The sequence below is a fragment of the Lissotriton helveticus genome, chromosome 11 (assembly GCF_964261635.1).
Source record: "Lissotriton helveticus chromosome 11, aLisHel1.1, whole genome shotgun sequence".
NCBI classification, from domain to species: Eukaryota; Metazoa; Chordata; class Amphibia; order Caudata; family Salamandridae; genus Lissotriton; species Lissotriton helveticus.
In genome coordinates this window covers 1,111,490,961-1,111,514,442 of record NC_136072.1, presented here as the reverse complement: position 1 = coordinate 1,111,514,442, position 23,482 = coordinate 1,111,490,961, and the positions used below count along the sequence as shown (strand labels likewise).

Genomic DNA, 23,482 nt, shown 5'->3' with positions numbered 1-23,482 from the left:
AACAGAACACTGTGTACCAGATTTACAACCCCCTTGTGCCACTTTCGCGTCCAAGCCCCCCCCCAGCAAAATTAGAAGTGTGTGGGCCTCAAGGACCCCCCTCAAGACCCGGGAACCACCACCCTCGGGGATTTGTGCATTGTGGGAGGCAGGCTGCGTGGCCCTCCGCCTGGAGCCCTCGAGGGCCCTGGGGACTGCCACGCACCAGGGCCAGCTCCTGCAGTGTCCCGGGGTACCTACCCCAGGGAGCGACCGCTGAGCCTACTTCCAGGCGAGGTCGCCCCCACTCACCGCTGCTCCCGCCGACTCCTGCCTCGCTCTTTTGCCGCTTGCCTCGCTGCCTGCCTTAGATGCCCCAGCCGCCACTGGGCCGCCACTTTCCCGCCGCTGACTCCCGGTGGACACACCCCCCTCCTGCCCATTCGCCACCCCGCTCCCGCCACCCAGCTGCTCCTCCCTCCCGGCTCCTTACTTAAGGGGACCGCGCACGAGGTGAAGGGAGCGACCGCTGAGCCTACTTCCAGGCGAGGTCGCCCCCACTCACCGCTGCTCCCGCCGACTCCTGCCTCGCTCTTTTGCCGCTTGCCTCGCTGCCTGCCTTGGACGCCCCAGCCGCCGTTGGGCCGCCACTTTCCCGCCACTGACTCCGGGCAGACACACCTCCCTCCTGCCCATTCGCCGCCCCGCTCCCGCCACCCAGCTGCTCCTCCCTCCTGGCTCCTTACTTAAGGGGACCGCGCACGAGGTGAAGGGAGCGACCGCTGAGCCTACTTCCAGGCGAGGTCACCCCCACTCACCGCTGCTCCCGCTGACTCCTGCCTCGCTCTTTTGCCACTTGCCTCGCTGCCTGCCTTGGACGCCCCAGCTGCCGCTGGGCCGCCACTTTCCCGCCGCTGACTCCCGGCAGACACACCCCCCTCCTGCCCATTCGCCGCCCCGCTCCCAACACCCAGCTGCTCCTCCCTCCCGGCTCCTTTCTTATGCCGCCCTCACGCACGCGCAGCGTTGACGCGCAGCGGGTGATCCAATTGTGCGCCGAAGGCGCGCCAAAGGCAAGCCCGCCTGCGCCCGTCCGCACCTGGACCGCGCCCAGTGCCAGGACCCCTGGCCCCCGCCGATGCAAGACGACCCGACAGACTTACGACGCTGCTGCCCTCAACGCGCTCAATGCCGGCCGGAACCCCGCCTGCTGCCAAGCCACCCCGAGACGCATCCACGGACCCTTCACCTGCAAGGCCTGCAAGTTCACCTCCCTCCGAACCTGCACCGCACCCGCCAAGCCAAGCACCAGCAGCAACCACCTCAAGTGCATCCTGCTCAACACCCGCTCCGTCCACAGACACGCCGTGGAACTCTGGAACCTCCTCGACGCAACATCACCAGACGTCGCCTTCCTCAAGGAAACCTGGAGGAACGTCTCCTCAGCCCTCGACATCGCCATCGCCATCCCGGACGGGTACAAGATAATCATGAGGGACCGCGTCAACCAGACCGGAGTAGGCATTGCCATCGTCCACAGGAACACCATCCGCATCACGACCGACTCCAACGACACCTTCGCCGTTGCCGAGCATCTCCACTTCCAGATTCACACCGACCCAAAGACGACCCTCAGAGACACCCTCGTCTACAGACCCCCGGGAACACGCACACAATTCAGCGAAGACAACACGGACTTCATCAGCCCGCACGCCCTCCCCTCCGCCACCTACATCCTCCTAGGGGACCTCAACTTCCACCTGGAGAACAACAAGGACCGCAACACCACCGCCCTGCTGGACAACCTCGCCAACCTCGGACTCAAGCAACTGGTCAACACCCCCACCCACTACGCCGGCCACACGCTTGATCCCGTCTTCTCATCCAGCAAGCACATCACCTTCAGCCACTCCACCGGACTCCACTGGACCGACCACAGCTGCGTCCACTTCAGCTTCAGAAGAACCACGACCCACCACCACCACCCGCTACAGGTTCCCCACAGAAGTTGGAGCAAGATCACCGCCGACCAGCTCACCACCTCCCTCAGCCAGAACCCACCCGCCAGCACAACGGACCCCAACGAAGAAGCCCGCAACTTCACGCAGTGGCTGACCGCCTGCGCCGACGATCTCACACCACTGAAGAACCCTCCCAGCAGACCCAGAAGCAAGAAGGCATCCTGGTTCACCGACGAACTCAAGGACTCCAAGAAGACCTGCCGCACCCTCGAGAAAGCCTGGCTCCTCGATCAGACCACTGACAACATTACCGCCCTCAAACACGCCACCCGCAAGCACCACCAGCTTATCCGCACCACCAAGAAGAAATCCCTGAAGGAACGACTGGACAACAACACCCACGACAGCAAGGAACTCTTCAGCATCGTCAAGGAGTTCTCCAACCCCAGCAACGGCAACAACGACATCACTCCGTCACAAGATCTCTGCGACTCCCTCGCCTCGTTCTTCCACCGCAAGATCGCCGACATCCACTACAGCTTCGGTGCACCATCCACGCACCCAACCATCGAACCAACGCCCCTCACCTCCACCCTCCGCACCTGGACCACGGTGACCACCGAAGACACAGTCCGCACAATGAACATCATCCACTCCGGATCTCCAACCAACCCCTGCCCCCACCACGTCTTCAACAAGGCCGACTCCACCATCGCACCCCAACTCCGGAACATCATCAACACCTCCTTCAACACCGCCAACTTCCCAGAGAGCTGGAAGCATGCCGAACTCAGCGCCCTACTGAAGAAACCAACGGCAGCCCCCACCGACCTCAAAAACTTCCACCCCATCTCGCTCCTCCCTTTTCCTGCTAAAGTCATCGAGAAGATCGTCAACAGACAGCTTGCCGCCTTCCTCGAGACGAACGGATCCCTCGACCCCTCGCAGTCCGGGTTCAGAGCCAACCACAGCACCGAGACTGCCCTCATCGCAGCCACCGATGACATCCGAGCCCTGCTCGTCAACAGGGAAACAGCGGCACTCATCCTCCTGGACCTCTCTGCAGCGTTCGACACTGTCTGCCACCGCACCCTAGTTCAATGCCTCAGCAACATCGGCATCCAAGAGAAGTCACTGGAGTGGATCATCTCGTTCCTTGCCGGAAGAACACAGAGAGTCCGCCTCCCCCCGTTCCGATCCGAGGCTACCGAAGTCATCTGCGGCGTACCGAAGGATCATCACTCAGCCCCACCCTCTTCAACGTCTCTTGCAGCCATTGCACGCCAACACAACTTCAACATCATCTCCTACGCTGACGACACCCAGCTGATCCTCTCCCTCACCAGAGACCCCGACACCGCCAGAACCAGCCTACACGAAGGGATGAAAGACGTCGCCGAGTGGATGAAGAACAGCCGCCTGAAACTGAACCAGACAAGACGGAAGTCCTCATCCTGGGACCATCGCCCTCCGCCTGGGACGACTCCTGGTGGCCCCCCGCCCTGGGCACCGCACCCAAGCCAACAGACCACGCACGCAACCTGGGCTTCATCCTGGACTCCTCACTCTCGATGACCAGGCAAGTCAACGCCGTCTCCTCATCATGCTTTCACACCCTGCGCATGCTTCGCAAGATCTTCCGATGGATCCCGACCGAAACCAGGAAGACGGTCACCCAAGCACTCGTAGCCAGTCGACTGGACTACGGAAACACCCTCTACGCCGGAACCACAGCCAAGCTACAGAAAAGACTCCAACGCATCCAGAACGCCTCCGCCCGACTCATCCTGGACATCCCCCGACGCAGCCACATCTCTGGCCACCTGAGAGACCTGCACTGGCTCCCCGTCAACAAGAGGATCATGTTCCGACTCCTCACCCACGCACACAAGTCTTTCCACGACCTGGGCCCCAAGTACCTCAACGACCGCCTGACCTTCTACATGCACACCCGCCAGCTACGGTCTACCAGCCTCGCCCTCGCCGCCGTACCACGCATCCGAAGAGCCACCGTCGGAGGAAGATCCTTCTCCTACCTGGCGGCCAAGACATGGAACTCCCTCCCCATCCACCTTCGGGTGACCCAGGACCATCTCGCCGTCAGGAGACAACTCAAGACCTGGCTGTTCGAGCAGTAGCGGACCCTTTCCCCCAAGCGCCTTGAGACCCTTCCGGGTGAGTAGTGCGCTATACAAGTGTTATGATTGATTGATTGATTGACTGTTTGCTATGAGAGGGTGGGAGTCTTGCGGCTCCCACCCCTCCCATAGCAAACTTGGTTTGGATTTTGAAAGACAGAGCAGTGAAATCTGTTCTCACTTTCAAAATCCAAGCTAGATTGCTTTTCAACATGCAAGTTAGCTTCTCCCCATGTGGAAAAGCAATGCCGGCTCCCGAAGGACCCGTAGAGCCGGCGGGACAGTGGGGGAAAGGTTCCCCAGGGATATTAGAAATTACTGACAGGGGCTATTTTTTTTACGGTAATATTAGAAGTCGCGCTCCCAGCGCAGTGCTCAGTCCGGCCCCCTGGTGTACATGCGCTTAATGTACAACTCATAATCTGTAGGGTGCAAAACTCTAGCCCCTTTGGTGCACAACTTCTACAGGTTTGGGAGCCGGCATTGCTTTTCAACATGGGGAGCTACTAACATGCATCTCCTCATGTGAAAAAGCAATCTGATTTAGATTTTAAAAGAGAGAACAGATTTCCTTGCTATGGGAGGGTGGGATGGACACACCGGGACACTGCAGGAGCTGACCCTCCCACAATACATAACGCCCCGGGGAGTGTTGGTTCCCGTGGCTTTGGGGACCTTGGATCCCTCCCCCCACCATTTTTCTTTCAGCCCCGGTGGGGTTCCGATCCCCGGGGCTGGGGCGCCCCTCTGGGTCCCCCATGAAACTTAAGAAAGTTTCCCCCAGTATTTAGCCCCCCCGGGGGCTAATTATAAAAAAATCTCTGTTTTATTTTTTTACGGTAGAGTCCGCGCACCCTACCGCACCTGGAGTGTCTTTTAAAAAAATAAATGTTGGGGGCCCAGGGGGTCCTTCTAGGACGCCCTAGCAGGTCTAGAGGGCAAAAGTATCTCTACCCTGCCCCCTTTCTACATTTTGCACACATATTCCACTGACTTCTTCTGCCTCACTTCTACCGAGGCACAAAATGGTTTCCAACAGTTCCTGGTTTCCAAAAGTATCTCTACCCTGTCCCCTTTCTACATTTTGCACACATATTCCACTGACTTCTTCTGCCTCGCTTGTACCGAGGCACAAAATGGTTTCCAACAGTTCCTGGTTTCGAATGTTGACAACCACTTGACAGCCAATTAGCATCCAGCGCGTGATCGGAAAGGTGCGCTTATGGTGCGCTCATGGTCCGCGGACCGAGCGCACTCCTAGATATATAAATGCTTTTAACTGTAATTTTCTCAGGAACTGCTGAACCGAGGACTACATCTTTGCCAAATTTGGTGTAATTCCGTTCAGCAGTTCGGGCTGTAGCTGTGGCTAAAGGTCCCATAGGAAATTACATGGGGAAAACACGTTTTGGGACCCCCCTTTTTTCTCAGCCCCCGCTTTACGAATCACCGTGAAACTTTCAAACTGGAGCTGACCGTAAGTTTTGAGAATTTCGCAAAGATTCGTCAACCGGCGCCAAAGTAATTCCAAATAGAATGTTGCGAAAGCAATCATGGTGCAGCTAAACTGTCCACCAAGACATTCCGTAGATGAGGCCCCCTCCACTCCACAAGGTGCCTGCAGTCACAATCGCAAGCACCAGGATCCGCTACTGAAAGCGGCGGGACATCTTTGTGGCCGGGCCGGCCGCTAAGTAAGTACACACAAAAGGTGCCCCTGAGGAGATGTCACTCCTGGAAGAGTTACCTTCCCTCCTGAATTTCGCCAGATGCGTTTCAAGCAGTAAGCCCTTGTTCACTGGCATTCACAGAGACACAGAGGTGGCAGCTGCTCTCAGAAATCCATTTAATTACCAACACAGTCCTGCCCCTGTGGGCGTTGACAAGCAGAGCATTCTGGTATCTGCAGTTCATCACTTGTCAAGACATGAGTTGCTGATAAAAAACACCCCAGTGGGTACTGCCACCTTCATTCCAAATTTGAAAGCAATCATGGTGCAGCTAAACTGTCCGCCAATACATTCCGTAGATGAGGCCCCCTCCACTCCACAAGGTGCCTGCAGTCACAATCGCAAGCACCAGGATCCGCTACTGAAAGCGGCGGGACATCTCCGCGGCCGGGCCGTCCGCTAAGTAAGTACAAACAAAAGGTGCCGCTGAGGAGATGTCACTCCTGGAAGAGTTACCTTCCCTCCTGAATTTCGCCAGATGCGTTTCAAGCAGTAAGCCCTTGTTCACTGGCATTCACAGAGACACGGAGGCGGCAGCTGCACTCAGAACTCCATTTAATTAATAACACAGTCCCGCCCCTGTGGGCGTTGACAAGCAGAGCATTCTGGTATCTGCAGTTCATCACTTGTCAAGACATGAGTTGCTGATAAAAAACACCCCAGTGGGTATTGCCACCTTCATTCCAAATTTGAAAGCAATCATGGTGCAGCTAAACTGTCCGCCAATACATTCCGTAGATTAGGAAACCTCCACTCCACAAAGTGCCTGCAGTCACAATCGCAAGCACCAGGATCCACTACTGAAAGCGGAGGGACATCTCCGTGGCGCGGCCGGCCGCTAAGTAAGTACACACAAAAGGTGCCCCTGAGGAGATGTTACTCCTGGAAGAGTTACCACACTCGCACCCACGGCAGCGGCAGCCTTACTGCCCTTCTTACTTCCCTCCTGAATTTCGCCAGACGCGTTTCAAGCAGTAAGCCCTTGTTCACTGGCATTCACAGAGACACGGAGGTGGCAGCTGCACTCAGAAATTCATTTAATTAATAACACAGTCCCGCCCCTGTGGGCGTTGACAAGCAGAGCATTCTGGTATCTGCAGTTCATCACTTGTCAAGACATGAGTTGCTGATAAAAAACACCCCAGTGGGTCCTGCGACCTTCTTTCCAAATTTGAAAGCAATCATGGTGCAGCTAAACTGTCCGCCAATACATTCCGTAGATGAGGCCCCCTCCACTCCACAAGGTGCCTGAAGTCACAATCGCAAGCACCAGGATCCGCTATTGAAAGCGGCGGGACATCTCATTTATGACAACATTGTTGTTAGACGTTACAGCCTTAGGGTGGTCTTTCCCCCAAATTTTTGCCTTCCTCCTCTACTTTTTCTGACCTAGTTTTTGCTGGCATTACAACTTGGTGCACTTTACCACTGCTAACTGGTGCTAAAGTGCTTGTGCTCTCTCCTCTAAACATGGCAATATTGGCTTATCCCTAAATGCCATATTTAATGTCCTTAGAAGTCACTAGTAAAGTGATACTATATGTATGTAGCGCATGTAAATTAAATGTCACTAGTAAAGTGAAAATATATGTATGTAGGGCCTGTACATTAAATATTACTAGGGGGTCTGCAGCACTGGTTGTGCCTCTCACTTAAGTATCCCTTTAAACACATGTCAGGCCTGCCGTTGCAGAGCCTGTGTGTGCAGTTTAAACTGCAATTGTGACCTGGCAAAATAAACCTTTTGCCAGGCCCAAGTTTTCCTTTTTTAATGGATATAAGTCACCGCAAGAGCAGGCCCTGTACAGCCCAGAGGACAGGATGCAGTGTATTTAAAAAGTAGGACATGTACTCTTAGTTTTACATGATCTAGTAGCGAATTTACATTTGCTTTTCACTTTTGTAAGACCTATTTCTCTTGTAGGATAACATTGGGGTTGCTTATTATATTTTATAAGAGTAATTTACAAATGTGAAGATATAACTGAATCAAGTTTCGTGTCTCTGGATCCTAATTTAAAATCCTAACTTATGGTGAAGTTGAATTTGAAATTACATTTCTGAAAATGCCACTTTTAGAAAGTTGGCATTCTCTTACTTTAGCCATTTGATGCCTGCAGCCTGTTTCTTGTCACATGACTAGGTGTAGTTGGCAGTTGGGCTTTGTGTATTCCTCCAAGAGGGCCACACACAATGGGTGTTTAGGTGTGTCTCAGTGGGCCATCACTGGCTGGATGGGAGGAAGGAGCTGGGCACAGACTCACTTACAGTTGATTAGGCTGTGTCCTGTTCCCACACGAAAGGCTGCATACCCTTTGTAGCTAGCCTGGAGGCAGGCAAAGGAAAGCTAGACATCTGTGCACTTAAAAGACATATCTTTTAAAGGCACCCTCACAATAAATACCGAACCTCAGACACCACAATTCCAGTACACTTCTGGACCTGTGAACACTCTGCCAGGAAGAAGGACCACTGTACTACAGAAGGACTGCCACTATTCTGGACTGCACTCTGCTGGACTCCTGCTTTGCTGCCAGCTTCCCTTTTGCCTAGTTTAGAAGGACTGTACCTGCATCTCTTGAACCCAGAACCCAGAGTAACTCTAAGGGCTAGTTGGCTGCCCTCCTGATCTGGAGCCTCAGAGACATAACAGACTTCCAACCTACTTGCATCTGCATCTAGACACTGCCATCTGTGAGTCTGCACTGCCAAGTAGTGCCATCCCAGTCCTGGAACATTGGAAGTGGGTCTGAGGTGCTTGCCAGCAGGATGATGCATCTTTTCTGATGAGCGGCATCTTTTCTGATGAGAGGCACACCTCCGAGCAGAAACCAATGCATCTCCTCGAGTGAGCTTCACATACTGAGCACCAATGCAGCATTGCTGCTGCTGCATGGATTGGACCCATCGCAAAAGACTTGCATCGCCATGGCAACTCGCATCTTGGGACCAATACATTGCCCTCAGAACCATTGCTGCACAACATTTTCCCTGGCTCAGCTCCTCGCATCTCTTATCGATGGCAGCTTCAACGATGAAAATTTGCAATGCAGTTTTACCACTCATCGGAATTGACGCATCGCCACGACTGCGCATCGCATCCCTGACACCAGACTCCACATTACAAACCCCGTTGAATCTTCAACGTCGACGCAACAGTACCTCAAACGCATCTCAGAACCGACTCATCTCCTCAGCTGCGTGATGCATCTTCAACCCGGATCCACAGAACGCTAGGCAACCAGGATTTAAGGTACTCTGGTCAGCAGGCCTAACTGGGTCCCTGTAGCCAGCCCGGGCTCCATCGTTGTCGGCCTCACCTTAAAACTTTGTCCCGGCCTGGCACGACCATATATCCCCAATAGTGCTTTGCTCTTTTTGGTGCAATGTTCACTATAAACTTTAAAAATCAATAACTCTGATTCTACTAATTGGATTTTTGTCATTTTGGTATTCTTGTATTTCTTAAATTCAGGTCTAATATGTGAACCTAGTGTGAGGTATTTTATGTGGTGTTTTCACTGTTTAAGTGTTGCACAAAAACTTTACACATTGCCTCTTAGTTCAGCCTGACTGCGCTGTGTCAAGCTACCGAAGGATGACCACAGGCTAATATGGGGTTTGTGACTTACACTTACAAGGATTGTGGTTGCTGCTTGAGCAGAGTTCACACCACTGTCAACCAGTAACCCAATTTCTAACAATTGTGCACAAGTTATTGTTACTTGAGCTAACTGCAACTGAGTTTAACTTGTAATTGCATTGTAGTGGCTGGGGTGCATGGTACAGTAACTAAGGGTATGGAGTAATGATGGCCTTTATCCATTCACCAACTTGGCAGTGATGTGGGATTCTAACCTACCAACTCTACCACTATGAAACAAAACACAAAATATTCCTTTGCTTGAAACTAGTAATATTGACTCATGAGTGATTGTCACCTGTGGTAGCATTAGCAGTGTCACAGGCACTGTTTACTAACTGTATCTTCCTTTCCTCTTCAGGACATGTACTCTTGGATGCCTTATTCCTCCACTGTGCTCATCTTCCTATTCATCCTGAGTTTTGGACTAGGGCCAGGTTTGTATCTCTTCTCTTTCTACCGCCTCACCTTTCATGGCCATTGTGACACTCCCAGTAGCACAAACCGGAGGGGAAGCAACAAGTTTTGTGATCACCACAGGAGGCACTTACACCTAATAAGAAGAGAGCTTGAGGACCACCGAAATCACAAACTATGGAAAAAGCCAACTGCTGGTGTCAGCACGATGTCCATCCTTTTTAGATATCCTGTCTGAGACATATGTGAACAAGTACTACCATAGTTATCAACCCAACCTAATTTCGGAGCTACCTATCCAACTCCTTGTATGCCTGGTTCTTTCTCAGCCTTCCTCGACCATCCCAAAGGGTACTCCTAATCTGGAGCTACAGTAAAAGATGGTATTCTCCATAGTCTCAAAAATCATTAAAAAACCTGAAATTAGCTTATTGGGCTAAGGCGCTTCTTGCAGAAATCGTTGTAGTACTTACATGTCATAGGTTTGAATCCTGATGAGATGATTCAGCTTTCCATACTTCCAAGATTAATAAAAGGGGTGCCATTCAGATGGGTAATCACATATTATTTAAGCGACTATGAAAACCGCAATTTGGAGTGTGTTATGCATTTTCTATTTACATTTATGATTTCTAGTGTGTCACTCTCCCTACCTGGTCACACAAGCAAAGACACTGGTCGTGAACAACATTCAACAAGTGCTTTATCATTGTAAGGGAGACAATTTCAGTTCTGGGAATATCTAGGGCCCGATGTAGGTCGGCCGGTAATGGACGAAAATCGGTATTTTCGGCCGTTACCGATCGGTAAACAGGTGATTGACATGTAGGGGGCTTTATTTTACCTAATCGGTAAAATTACCGATTCGGTAATTTTACCGATTCGGTAAAATAAAAAAATCGGTAAATTTACCGAATCTGAGCCACCCATATGTAGGTGGGACTCTTCAGAGTCCCAGGAGCCTTACCAAATCGGTATTTTACCATCAAATAAATTTGATGGTAAAATACCGATTCCGGTGTGCATGCACATGTGTGCATGCACACCTATGCCATGTGACAGGCAGACCTGCCCTTAGGGCATGTATGCCTGCCACATGGCACCCATGCCTGTTTTGGGGGTGCCAGAGGGTGTCAAAGTGACATCCCCTGCACCCTTGTGGAAATCGGTATTTACCGATTCGGTAAATACCGAATCGGTAATGCCCATTCATTCCTATGGGCTTCATAGCCCATAGGAATGAATGGGCATTACCGATTCGGTATTTACCGAATCGGTAAATACCGAAATCATCCGATTCGGTATTCCAGCACATCTGAAAAAACTACATGTCGACCCCATAGATTTACCGATTTTTAATTACCGAATCGGTAAAATTCGGTAATTTAAAATCGGTAAATCTATTTCACCTACATCTGGCCCCAAGTGACCAGAGGGCCTTTCATTTTTAGAAGCTTAACCTCAGATGGCTGAGGTGCTATTTGCATTTGGTTGTGATTTTTGTGATGGTATTGCGCACAACTGTGGATCAGAGAGTTTATTGTAGGGCATAATGAGGAACTAATTAAAGTAAGTAGGTGCTGCATGACCGTGGTTAGCTTCATGTGTCAGGCAAAGTAGCTTAAACGTCTCTATTTTAATGAGACCCAATAGGGATATGAAAAATGATCAACTTCATTGCTATGAAATGTCGCCCCCCTTAAAGTCCACTCAGGGAACCCCAGTTATAGATTACATTTGCTGACATATTATGGTTTAGCATGTTTTATTATGTTAAATTGTCTTATATCACCTTACATAGAATGGTATGTCTTACATACATTTTTCAGGCAAGAGGCTAGGAAGTGATTCAGATCAAACTATGGGGGTTATTATCAAGAACGTGTGATAATTATTGCAAAATTACGTCGCAGTCTATCATGGGAAAATAACGCTGTGTTAACGTTGTATTCTCAACGCTGCGGTACCATGAGATAGTCTCAAGATTACGCATCAAATGATGCGTCAAAATCAATGCGACGCCACAAAAATGCGAAACACAAATGCGAAAAAAGCTGCGATGTCCCAAACTGCAAAACAAACATCAGCGATAACCAGTGACAGGCCTGTAATTCCCATGCGTCCTGCAAGAAAATGGACCATAACAGCAGAGGAAAAAACTGTGAGATGACAATGTATGAGTACAACCTCACATCTGTGATGTAGAACAAATGTCCATTGTCCCCCATCAAATAGGCATCTCCTCACAAACAGTCACAATGTACATTGACATGCAGTCTGTATGTAAACTGCGCCAATGCGTAAACATACATGGAACACACTGTGAAACCGCATCTCCCATTTACATTTCAGAGGGACAATAAATACCTCCTGCACACAGACGTGACATTTCTATGATTAATCAAGTATGAAAGCATGGACGAATGTAGGGGCAGTGACTTCCCCTTACGTACATGTTGCTCATGTTGTGGGACTTGAGTCACAGAGTGCAACCCTGCATCATGGTGGTACAAATGTGACCCCAAAAGAAGCCCTGTTATCACTTGTAGGACACAAATGACTACCAATATGTAATGATGTGGGACACATATGAAACGCCGAAGAGTGGGATACCATACTATCTGTGACACACAAACATGGCACTTCAAATACGTGACACAATAACCAGCCCCTCTGTACAGAGGTGACGCACACACCATCTATTATCAAATCATAAAACTGTTAGCACTACATGTTGCACTTACACTTGTCTGAGTGATGTGCTTGTACAGATGAGTGACATGCACTCAGGTAATGTGTGTTGTAATGCATTTATTTTCAAATGCTGTGCCTGTGGTCATTTTGTACTGTCCCATGATTGCTAAGGACTGTCACAAAGTGACGCGCTCATGTGAAGAAATTGTCAATGATGGTGTTCCTACGAGCTATTCCTGCTGCGTCTGCAGTGGGGTGTGGTCCACCTGCCTCATCTTCATCATCATCGTACTGTACATCTGGCACTTGGATCCATGGGGCATTGGTGCGTACACATATGTTGTGCAACACACAACATGCAACAATCATCTTACACATGATGTCTGGGCTGTACAGGTGCCTTCCACCTGTGATGTTCAGGCACCTGAAACTCGACTTCAACACGCCAAATGTGCGTTCCACGATGCCCCCGGTGCGTTTGTGTCCAAATTGTGCTGCCTCTTGGCCTGTGTGTTCGGGGCTCAGAGGGGTGTCATAATCTAAGCGCAGAGTGCATATCCTTGATCACCTGTGAAAGTGCAGAGAAACATTGCGTCAATAGTTGAGTCTGCATGATGTGTCGGCAGGCTCACTAGTACATTGGTGATATGTTGTGACATAGTGATTCCTGTTTGACATGTACTGCTTGAAGCAAATGAGCGGCATCAATGTGTATTACGTAGCCTCATTGCTGTTCCTCCATTGTCCCAGGCCAATTTACTAGTGTGCGTAGCGCGGGTGCATCACTTGCACCCCTACGACACACCATTGTCATGCCTGTCTGCGCATGTCCACAAGCCTGACAACGACACTGTTATGTGCGCTGAAGGTGGGAGGCCACATTTGTGTAGGCCTATGGTAAGGATAGAGTGGCACAGATGTAGAGTTCATAGCTGGCTGAACTTGCCAAGCGATTGAGGGTAGACCTTGGCTTATGCAGGGGTAATAGCGATACATACAACAGTTGGCATGTATGATCCCTGACCCCGAGCAGGCTTGCGCTCCCTCGTTTACCCCTTCGGCCGAGCACGCACTCCGGGTGTATGATACATTGCAACTTTGTCCATTGCGGGACTGGGGTCGCTGACACTACAACAGAGACACACGCATTAGTTACTTCCTTGGCAACACCAAAACTTAACCACGCCCAGAGCCCCGGGTTGATCAAACACACCCCTACGCTTGACTGTCATACGCCAGTCCACACCGCTTACGCTTACAGGGGGGTACGACACAGCAAAGTAGCCCAGGTCAACCCTAGTGCCTGAGGCGACATGGTTGCGTCTGCTGTACACAGTACAATGTAATGTGGTAGGACACGGGGCCCTCATGCATACATAATGACCACACGGACACACTTAGATAGTTTGTGGGACTGGCTACGGGCACGTGCGACCGGCCCCTTTTATTGCCCGGGTCACATGTCCAGTGACGCCTGTGCTGGATGTGTGTGGGGTGAGTGTAAGCCACCCCTCAGGGGCTGGTTGGTGATGGCAACAACTACAACAGTGATCAGACAATAAGAAGTTCAAAGTTCAAACAGCAAGGGTCCATGACTTGAGCTGCACAGAGTTAGTGGCCCTGGATGCACTGTGGCTGGCACAGGCACACCGTCACGGGACGGTGATTTGCGGTGCACTGTGGTAGGGCCACACGGGCTCAGTGGGCCCTCGTCGTTGTCCAAGGTGAATGTCATGGAGGGATGCGGGGGACAGTGGAAGGTGTTCTTCCAGGGCATGATGCAGAGGATAGAACCAAGCAGAAACAGGCAATATGGAGGAGATGAATGCTACAGACTCATTTTTACCACCAGGTCAGTATCAGCTACATGATGATGAGGACAACCCCCAGACCATATACTAAGACCCCACCAAAGTTCAACCAGTGAGAGTCCATGTATGTCCGGGAACACACTTAGTGGCACCGGAGCTGAAAGGGTATTCAGTCTGCGATGAGGCCTGTACAGTGATATAACCTCTGCCATAAATAAATCAAGGCTCAGTTCAACATGTGTGACCTACTCGATCACAGTGTAGGCCGGAGGCAGCGGAAAGCAGGGACACACAGCCACATGTTGTTGGCTTGCGATGCACAGAGTTAGTGACACCAGAGCAGTTGTTGGTAGTGTTCAATCACCTTCATGACGATGGTCCTTTTTTCCTCCGGACTGAAATGCGTCTTCCTCTTACACCTCTCCTTGCGTGCAATGATATGAACTCTGCCATTGAGAAATCAAGACTCAGTTCCAAATGTGTGACCTACTTGACCACAGTGTGGGCTGAAAGCACTAGTCAGCAAGGGACCACAGACCGGCGTGGTTGGAATGCTATGCACAGAGTTGGTGGCACCACACCCTAAGGGAGTATATTGATGTAAATGCAGCCATTGACATATGAACTCGGCCATAATGATATCAAGAATCAGTTCCAAATGTGTGACCTACTAAACTGCAGTGTAGGCCGGAGACAGCGGTGGAGTATGTCAATGAGAAAGGAGTACTGCGGGCCTGTGTCGCGGAGGCCGTGATGGTCTAAGGAGGCTGGCAAGGTCTCGGGCCTCGGGCTTGGAGCTTGCACGAGCACGTGGTGGGTCCTCTTTGACACACGCCGGTGTCGGCAGGTGAGCAGTGAGGTCTGGCTGTGCAGGGGCGGCCAAGACGGGTTGCAGCAGGCACAGGATCGCAGGCACCACCGCTTACGGCGAAAGCATCGGCCTTGTGGCGAGGTGAGAGGTGCTGCCCTGGCAGACACATTGGGCATTCTGGAAGAGAACCACGCCCAGAGCTACGTGCTTATTATCCACACCCCAACCCTGGCCTAGCATACGCAGGGCCAGCCCACTCCGCTCACGCTTACAGGGTGGGACGTAACAAGCTACATTTTTGCGATCTTCTCCAGTGGCTGGGGTGACATGGTTGCGTCCACTGTCCACTACGCTCCAAACACAAGCAGTATATGTCGACATAGACATGCCCGTGGTCTGCATACTGCACTCTGGCCAGCGCATCCATGCCACACTTGGCATTCTGTACGTACTCATTCATGGGTCACTTGCCTCCTTTGCACATGCCTGGTTCCCAAATCTCGCCAAATTCTTCTAGTGTGTGGCTGAGGTGCCATGCCATTGATGGCCCATGTACAGGGCTAGCCCAGGTTACCACAGTAGGTTTTGCCATCATGTATGGTGAGTGGTCATGTTGTTTGGTATGTTTTATGTGAGTTTGTAATGTGTGCATTACCAGAGTTGTGAGTTGCATGATTGTAGAGTTGGGGTGTGTGGTGTGTTCATTTGGAACTTACCAATGAGCAGAGCATTTCCATAGGTGCCATCCTGGAAGCACCGGTTGATGATGGACTGTCGGAAGATGTAGGAATCAGGCCTGTGTAGTTGACGACGACTTTGGTGGAGAGTCCCCAGTGGTCCACTATTGCCTGCACATTAATGGAATGCTTGTTCATTCTGTTGTGGTAATTGTTTGCTGTGTCGGCAGGGGGCACAAGTAGGACATGTGTGCAGGCAATTGCCCGCAACACGTGCAGGAAGCCGGCTATGGCATAGAAGCCATGCTTGTTCTCCAGATGTTCCTGTGCAGTGTGGGGCAAGTGAAGGTACTGGGGTACCAAGATGATGATGGCTACCAAGACAGTTGTGAGGAACTTTGATAGGGCTGGCTGTGAGACTCCTTCGACTCTGGCAGTTGTTGGTTGGAAGGTACCAGAGGCCAACAGATGCAGCACAGCCAGCATCTCTGTCTGCGGAGGGATGTTGGTTGTCCGCTGTGTTGGTACCATCAGCCTGTGTGCTATGATGTTCAGGATGCGGAGGATGGTTGTCCTTTTGAGCCTGTAGTGGGCAATGACATCCTTTGGTGATAGGTCTGTGAGGCTGGTGCATTTTCTGAAGGTCCACTGTCTTTGTCTATGCTGCCTCAGTGGTAGTTTGAGGGGGCAGGGGGTGAGTCGGGGGGGATGCAGGCCTGGTGGTGGTGGCAGTGGGTGTTGTGTCCCTCTTGGGGCTCCGAGCTGCATGATCAGTAGCTCCATGGCATCTGTTGTTCTTCTGGTGTGGCCCTGGGCTGGCCTCCCTTTTATGGTGCAGGTTGTTGTCTGACTTTATACCAGGTAAGAGCAGGTGTTAACTTCCTGCTGCTAACGCGCCTTATCACCTGTTTTCAATCAATCAATCAGTGAACTTGTAAAGCGCGCTACTTACCTGCGAGGGTCTCAAGGCGCTGAGGGGGTGCTGCTACAGCTCGAAGAGCCAGGTCTTGAGGAGCAGTCTGAAGGTGAGTAGGTCTTGGGTCTGCCGCAGATGGGTGGGGAGGCTGTTCCAAGTCTTGGCGGTGAGGAAGGAGAAGGATCTGCCACCGGCGGTTGTTCGTCGGATGCGTAGGACGGTGGCAAGGGCGAAGGCTGGTGGAGCGGAGATGGTGGGCGGGTGTGTAGAAGTTGAGTCTGACATTCAGGTAGGCTGGTCCAGTGTTATGGAGTGCTTTGTGTGCGTGGGTAAGGAGAAGGGAGGTGATCCTCTTGGTGATAGGGAGCCAGTGCAGGTCTCTCAGGTGGGTGGTGATGTGGCTGCGGCGGGGGACGTTGAGGATCAGTCGGGCTGAGGCGTTTTGGATGCATTGTAGTAATCACAAGTGTTTGGCCGGGATTCCTGCGTAGAGTGCGTTGCCATAGACCAGCCTGCTACTGACGAGGGCTTGGGTAACTATTCTTCTGGTTTCGGTTGGGATCCACTTGTGGATCCTGCGAAGCATGCGGAGGGTGTTGTAGCAGGAGGAGGAGACGGTGTTGACCTGCTTTGACATGGAGAGGGAGGAGTCGAGGATGAATCCTAGGTTGCGTGCGTGGTCCGTGGGTGTTGGAGCTGTTCCCAGTGCCGTCTGCCACCAGGAGTCGTCCCACGCAGAGGGGGTGGGGCCGAGGATGAGGACTTCTGTCTTGTCCGAGTTCAGCCTCAGGCGGCTTTCCCTCATCCAGTCGGCGACGGCCTTCATTCCCTTGTGGAGGCTGGTTTTGGCAGTGTGTGGGTCCTTGGTGAGAGATAGGATGAGCTGGGTGTCGTCGGCATAGGAGATAATGTTCAGGTCGTGCTGGCAAGCCATTTATGCGAGGGGGGCCATGTAGACGCTGAACAGCGTTGGGCTGAGGGATGAGCCCTGAGGTACTCTGCAGATGATGTCAGTGGCTTCGGATCGTAAGGGTGGGAGGTGGACTCATTGGGTTCTGTCGGAGAGGAAGGACGTGGTCCAGTCCAGGGCCTTCTTCTGGATTCCGGCTTCTTGGAGGCGTGTTCTTAGTGTGCGGTGGCAGACCGTGTCGAAGGCGGCTGACAGGTCCAGGAGGATGAGGGCTGAAGTTTCGCCGTCGTCTAGTTGGCGCCTGATGTCGTCTGTGGTGGCGATGAGGGCTGTCTCGGTGCTGTGGTTTTGTCTACAGCCAGACTAGGAAGGGTCTAGTATGTTGTTGTCCTCGAGGTGGCGGGTGAGCTGTATGTTGGCGATTTCCTCAATGACCTTCGCCGGGAAGGTGAGCAGGGATATGGGCCGGAAGTTCTTGAGGTCTTTGTGGTCCGCCTTGGGCTTCTTGAGGAGGGCGTTGATTTTGGCGTGCTTCCAGCTTTCCGGGAATGTCACTGTGTCGAAGGAGATGTTGATAATCTTCCGTAGTTGGGGTGCGATGGTTGCATCAGCTTTGTTGAATCGTGGTGTGGGTAAGGGTCTGACAGAGATCTTGAGTGGATGGAGTTCATGACCTTGCGTGTCTCGTTGTCGTTGACGTGGGTCCAGGAGGTCAGCTGGTTGGTGCCGGAGAGGGTCGGTGTGGGGTCTGTTGTGGTCGGGGAGGGTGATGTGTTGAAGCTGTCGTGGATGTCGGTGATCTTGCGATGGAAGAAGGTGGCCAGTGAGTCGCACAGATCTTGCGAGGGCGGGATGTCGTTGGTGTTGGCGCTGGGTTGGAGAATTCCTTCACTATGTTGAAAAGCTCTTTGCTGTCGTGTGTGTTGTTGTCCAGGCGGGTTTTGAGGGAAGATCTCTTGGCTGATCTGATGAGGTGGTGATGTCTGAGGGTGGCGTCCTTGTGGGCTGCGTGGCTGTTTGGTGTGCGGTCGTGGAGCCACTTCTTCTCCAGCTTCCGACATGTACGTTTGGAGGTCTGGAGTTTTTCGGTGAACCAGGTGGCTTTCTTGCTGGGGTGGTTGATGGAGGGTTTCTTGAGCGGGGTGAGGGTGTTGGCGCAGTCGTCGATCCACTGTCTGAAGTTTCGGGCGGCGGCATCTGTGTCGGTGGGGTCGGTTGGCGGGTTATCGGCGAGCGTGAAGGTCAGCTGGTCTTCGGTGACTTTGCTCCAGCAGCGGCGGGGCAGCTGTTGGGTGTGGTGGTGCATGGTTGGTTTCTTGAGGGTGAAGTGGATGCAGCGGTGGTCGGTCCAGTGGAGTTCGGTGGTGTGGTTGAAGGCGATGTTGGTGCTTGTAAAGAAGATGGGGTTGAGTGTGTGGCCGGCGGCGTGGGTCGATTCGATGACGAGTTGTTGAAGGCCGAGGTTGGCGAGGTTATCGATCAGGGTGGTGGAGTTGGCTTTGTTGTTGTTCTAGAGGTGGAAGTTCAAGTCCCCGAGGAGGATGTAGTCTGTGGAGGTAAGTGCGTGGGTGCTGGCGAGGTCGGCAATGGCGTCACTGAAGAGGGTCTGGGGTCCGGGGGGTCTGTAGACGAGTGTTCCTCTGAGGGTGGTGTTGGGGTCAGTGTGGATCCTGAAGTGAAGGTGTTCGGCAGAGTTGAGGGAGTCGTCTGCGAGGGTGTGGACCTGGAGGGTGGACTTGTGGACGATGGCTATTCCTCCTCCAATTCCGTTGGTGCGGTCTCTGCGGGAGATCTTGTAGCCGTCCGGGATGGCTTTGGCGATGTGTGGTGCCGCGGAGTCGTTCCACCAGGTCACGGTGAGGAAGGCAACATCTGGGGCGGGGGTGTCGAGCAGGTCCCAGAGCTCGACAGCGTGTTTGCATGCGGAGCAGGTGTTGAGGAGTATGCAGCGAAGGTTGTTGTTGGGTCCGGTCCTGGGAGGTTTGGTAGTTCTGTCGCAGGTGAAGTGGCAGGTGTGGCAGGAGAAGGGCCCTTGGGTTCGTTTCGGGGCGGCCTGGAAGCAGCAGTGGTCTCGGTTGGTGTTGAGAGCATGGAGGGTGTCGGCATCATACCGGAGTCTGGCGTCGTGGCATGCCTGGGGTCTAGGGGATCTGGCGCTGGGCGCGGTCCACGCGCGGACGGGCGCAGACGGGCTTGCCTTTGGTGCACCTTCGGCACGCCAGTGGCACGCCCGCTGCACGCGTCCGCTGCGCGGCCGGGCAGCGACCGCCATTTAAGGCGGGGAGGGAGGTGAGGTTGGGAGGCGGTGAGGAGGCAGCGGCGGGAAAGCGGGAAACAGAAGGCAAAAAGGGGGGTGGGGGAGCAAACTGGGCAACAGCGGGAAAAACGGAGCAAGTGGACACAGAATAACAGGCAGAAAATACAAGATAAGGCAAACTCAATACAAAAGGCAAGTTAAAAAGGCAAATTAGGGAAAACAAGTGTACAGCGGTGAACAGGGGCACCGAAGACTCGAACACACGCAAGGAGCGGCAGCTGCGGGGCGAGCACACACAGGTGGTGCTGTTCGGCAGTAGGGGGTGACCTGGCCTGCAAGCAGGGTCAGTGGGATCTTATTGTCATTGAGAATGTTGCAAAGTGGTGTTTTTGCCTCTTTTTCACGGGAACGCCTACTCTGCATCTCATTAGCGTTTTTGCCGCGGTCATCTGTGGCGATGTTTTTTGCGGCTGCTATCACAGGAAAAGTAGTGATATAGGCTTGTGAATGGGGCGATACATTTATCGCCACTTTGGCTGTGATAAAGTGCAGATAACTCGGCGATAAGTCCTTGATAATATGCACCTCTGTGTATTTTTTAACGGGCATACTCCACATATAGCAATCACATACACAGGGGAATGTGGATTGGATTGCTACTTAAAACAAGAAAAATGTCCAAGGTAGAGAAGGGGACTCGTGGAGAAGTGTGGCTCAATGCTTAGAGCGGGAGACCCTGATGCAGAGGTCTAGCCCGGGACCAGGGTTCAATTCCCCGCCTCGGCGGGTCTTGGGCTTAAAATTCCACGGACCTGATAATTCTCACCTCGGTGCCTACTCCAATCATGGAGTCCCACTCTGCAACTCTGGGCAATAGCTTGCTTAATCTCCACAACGGCCCCCACAACACTAAGGATGCCTGGCCTCCACCTTGGGGGTGCCCACGAGTGGACACCTCACAGGGAAAGCCAGGATGGGTTCCACAGCGGTATTCGTACAAGCGCCTTGAGACCCTTGCGGGTGAGGTAGTGCGCTATACAAGTATCAATTTACATTTCAATTTACATTTACTTTCTCAGCTTAAGACTGGGCCAATTATAAAACATTCTTGCATGGTACTGACCTTAGAAGACGTTCTGAAAAGGAGAGGCTTTAACACCATATGATGGTTCTTGAGGGAAAATCTGCCTTTTCACTGCTATGAAGTAGTTAACGGTTTTGGATTAATTGTGTAAATATTAAACATGATGCTGAATAGAAAAAGTGGAGTGTCTGGATCATATCCAGTCAAGCATACCAAGGTATATTGTGTGCTTGTTTGATGATATTAGTCAACAAAACCATGTACTGTGGAAATATCAATATTAGATGTGTCAATTTATTATTTTCTTGACCGCTCGTTTGTCATACAAATGTTAATAAAAATAGGTTTTTTTTTTACTTTTGAGTGTGCATAAGATTTAGAGTTGATTAGATGTTACTCAGCAAGCACGATTGAGTAACCAATGTAAATGCTGAATGTATTATTAATTTTAATTTCCTTTGTAGTCTAGAGTATTATTTGTTAACTATATTACCCGTGGAAATTTCTTCTTGTTATTGAAAGTTTGTATTTGTTTGAGGAATACCTGTAGATAATGATGCAATAATTGTGCTCAGACCATGACTAATTTTGGTTTTACTTTTTTGTAATGAAGTAAGGCTAGTCTGGAAAAAAGTTGATTACATATTTTCGATTTGATTAATTGAATATCTAATCCATAAAAGTGTAATTTTGCTTGCTGGTATAGTAATCTACAAACCACTAGTTTACACAGTCACACCCTCTAAAATGACAGAAGCCAGGCTGTGTTTCTTTATCTAGAGAGTTCTTTACATTCGTCTTCATTTTGGAATGTCCCTTCTAGGTAGTGTGTCCTGCCCGCTGCCCACAGAGCTCTTCCTGCAGACTTACAGACCAGCCTCTCTCACCTTGTACGGATTCGTGAACTGGTTGGGAATGTTCATTATAGGACTTGGTTTCCCTTTCCTTGTGGTGAGATATTTTTATTACATTTTGTAAGGCACAAACGTGGAAGGGTGGAGAGATTTTTAGAGGGATGAAAAGGAGGAGTTAAGATTAAGGACTGCTTTAGAACTTTAGCAAACCTTAAATACCTGGGGGCAGATTTATGAAGGCCTTGCGCCGCCGGTGCGTCACTTTATTTGACGCAACGGCGGCGCCCTATTTACAACGTGACGCATCTAGGAGATGAGTCACGTTGTAAAGCCCTGCGCCATAAGGAGGCGTTCCGGCGCAGGGTGGGCGTTCCGGGGCAGGTGCGCCTCGCAAAAGTGGCTGAGTGAAATCTATAAGATTTCACTCAGTCACTTTCAGGACAATGCTGCGTCAAAACCCTGCGCCTGCTTGAAGCAGGCGTAGGTCTTGACGCAGCATTGTGGAGATGGGGCACCCCCGAGCCTTACTGGAGCTGCGTCGCGCTTGCGACGCAGCTCCAGCAATGCGCCACCTTTACGGCACAGATGCGTCACGCATCTGTGCCGTTTTTGCCCCATGGTGCGCCGCATTGTAAATGCGGCGCACCATGGGTGGCGGAGCAGCAGCGCAGGATGACTGGCGCATCCCTGGGGATGCGCCAGTCATCATAAATCTGCCCCCTGATTTAGGGGGGGACAGTAATCCCGCTAAACACCTGGATGATTTAAGTGCTGCCTCATTCTACCACACATTGAAGAGCTGCCTCATCCTAAAAGGGTGGCATGCTGCTTTCTCAGTGTGAGCATCTAGATTGAAAAGGCAAAAATGAGGCTGCCCGCAGTACGTGCAGTGCCCACTCAAGAGCGCAGTCACCTTAGCGTCACATTAGGCACATCAACACGTCTAGCGGCGGTGACCCCCTGGGAGTCCACAAAGTCAGGCGCCGGTTATGTGTCACTACCGGCACATCAGAGGGTTGGGGCAAGGTACCCCTGCCCATCTGTCCGTCCGTTTGGTTCCTCCTGGTCATGCCGTCGGTCATGTCATGTTGCGTTCCGGGTTCGAGATAGCATTTGTTGTTTGGTTGTGGTGAGTTTGGGCCTTTGGGGCCTGTTGTTCTGCTAGCCCCAATCCCCCTCTCTTTAGGGGCAGTTACTCGGCCTCCAGTGTGGCTCAATAGTGTGGTTCGAGATCAGGGGAGCAAAGGTTGCGGGGGGCATTCTGGTTACACTGCCGTAGATTCACGGCAGCCACAGTGTTGCAGGGATAGTGACCTGCTTGCAAACTGTGTCACAGTGTGGGGACGGTCTACCTTCCTTTGTTTTGAAAGGGGTGTCCACTGATTAAAGTTTCCTTGTTCAAAGGTCAATCAATCAATCAGGAGGATTGCAAGTGTGCTACTCACTTGTGAGGGTCCCAAGGTCTTGAGCATCTTCCTGAAGATGTTCAGAGAGGGCACGAGTCGAATGTCTACCGGGAGCATGTTCCAGGTCTTGGCCACTATGTAGGAGAAAGCTCTTTCCCCCCGTTCTGGCTCTGCGGATGCATGGGGTTTCGGCA

At 51.8% G+C, this 23,482-nt stretch overlaps 1 protein-coding gene across 1 annotated transcript in view; it reads left to right on the top strand.

The window, feature by feature from the left end:
- Nucleotides 1–23,482, top strand: part of LOC144792664 (solute carrier family 2, facilitated glucose transporter member 11-like) — a 517,386-nt gene that overhangs the window by 476,002 nt on the left and 17,902 nt on the right. Inside the window, exons 10-11 of the mRNA XM_078667810.1 lie at nucleotides 9,813–9,888; nucleotides 21,852–21,979. Of these exons, the coding sequence (XP_078523936.1) occupies nucleotides 9,813–9,888; nucleotides 21,852–21,979 (204 nt within the window). The remainder of the gene's footprint in view (nucleotides 1–9,812; nucleotides 9,889–21,851; nucleotides 21,980–23,482) is intronic.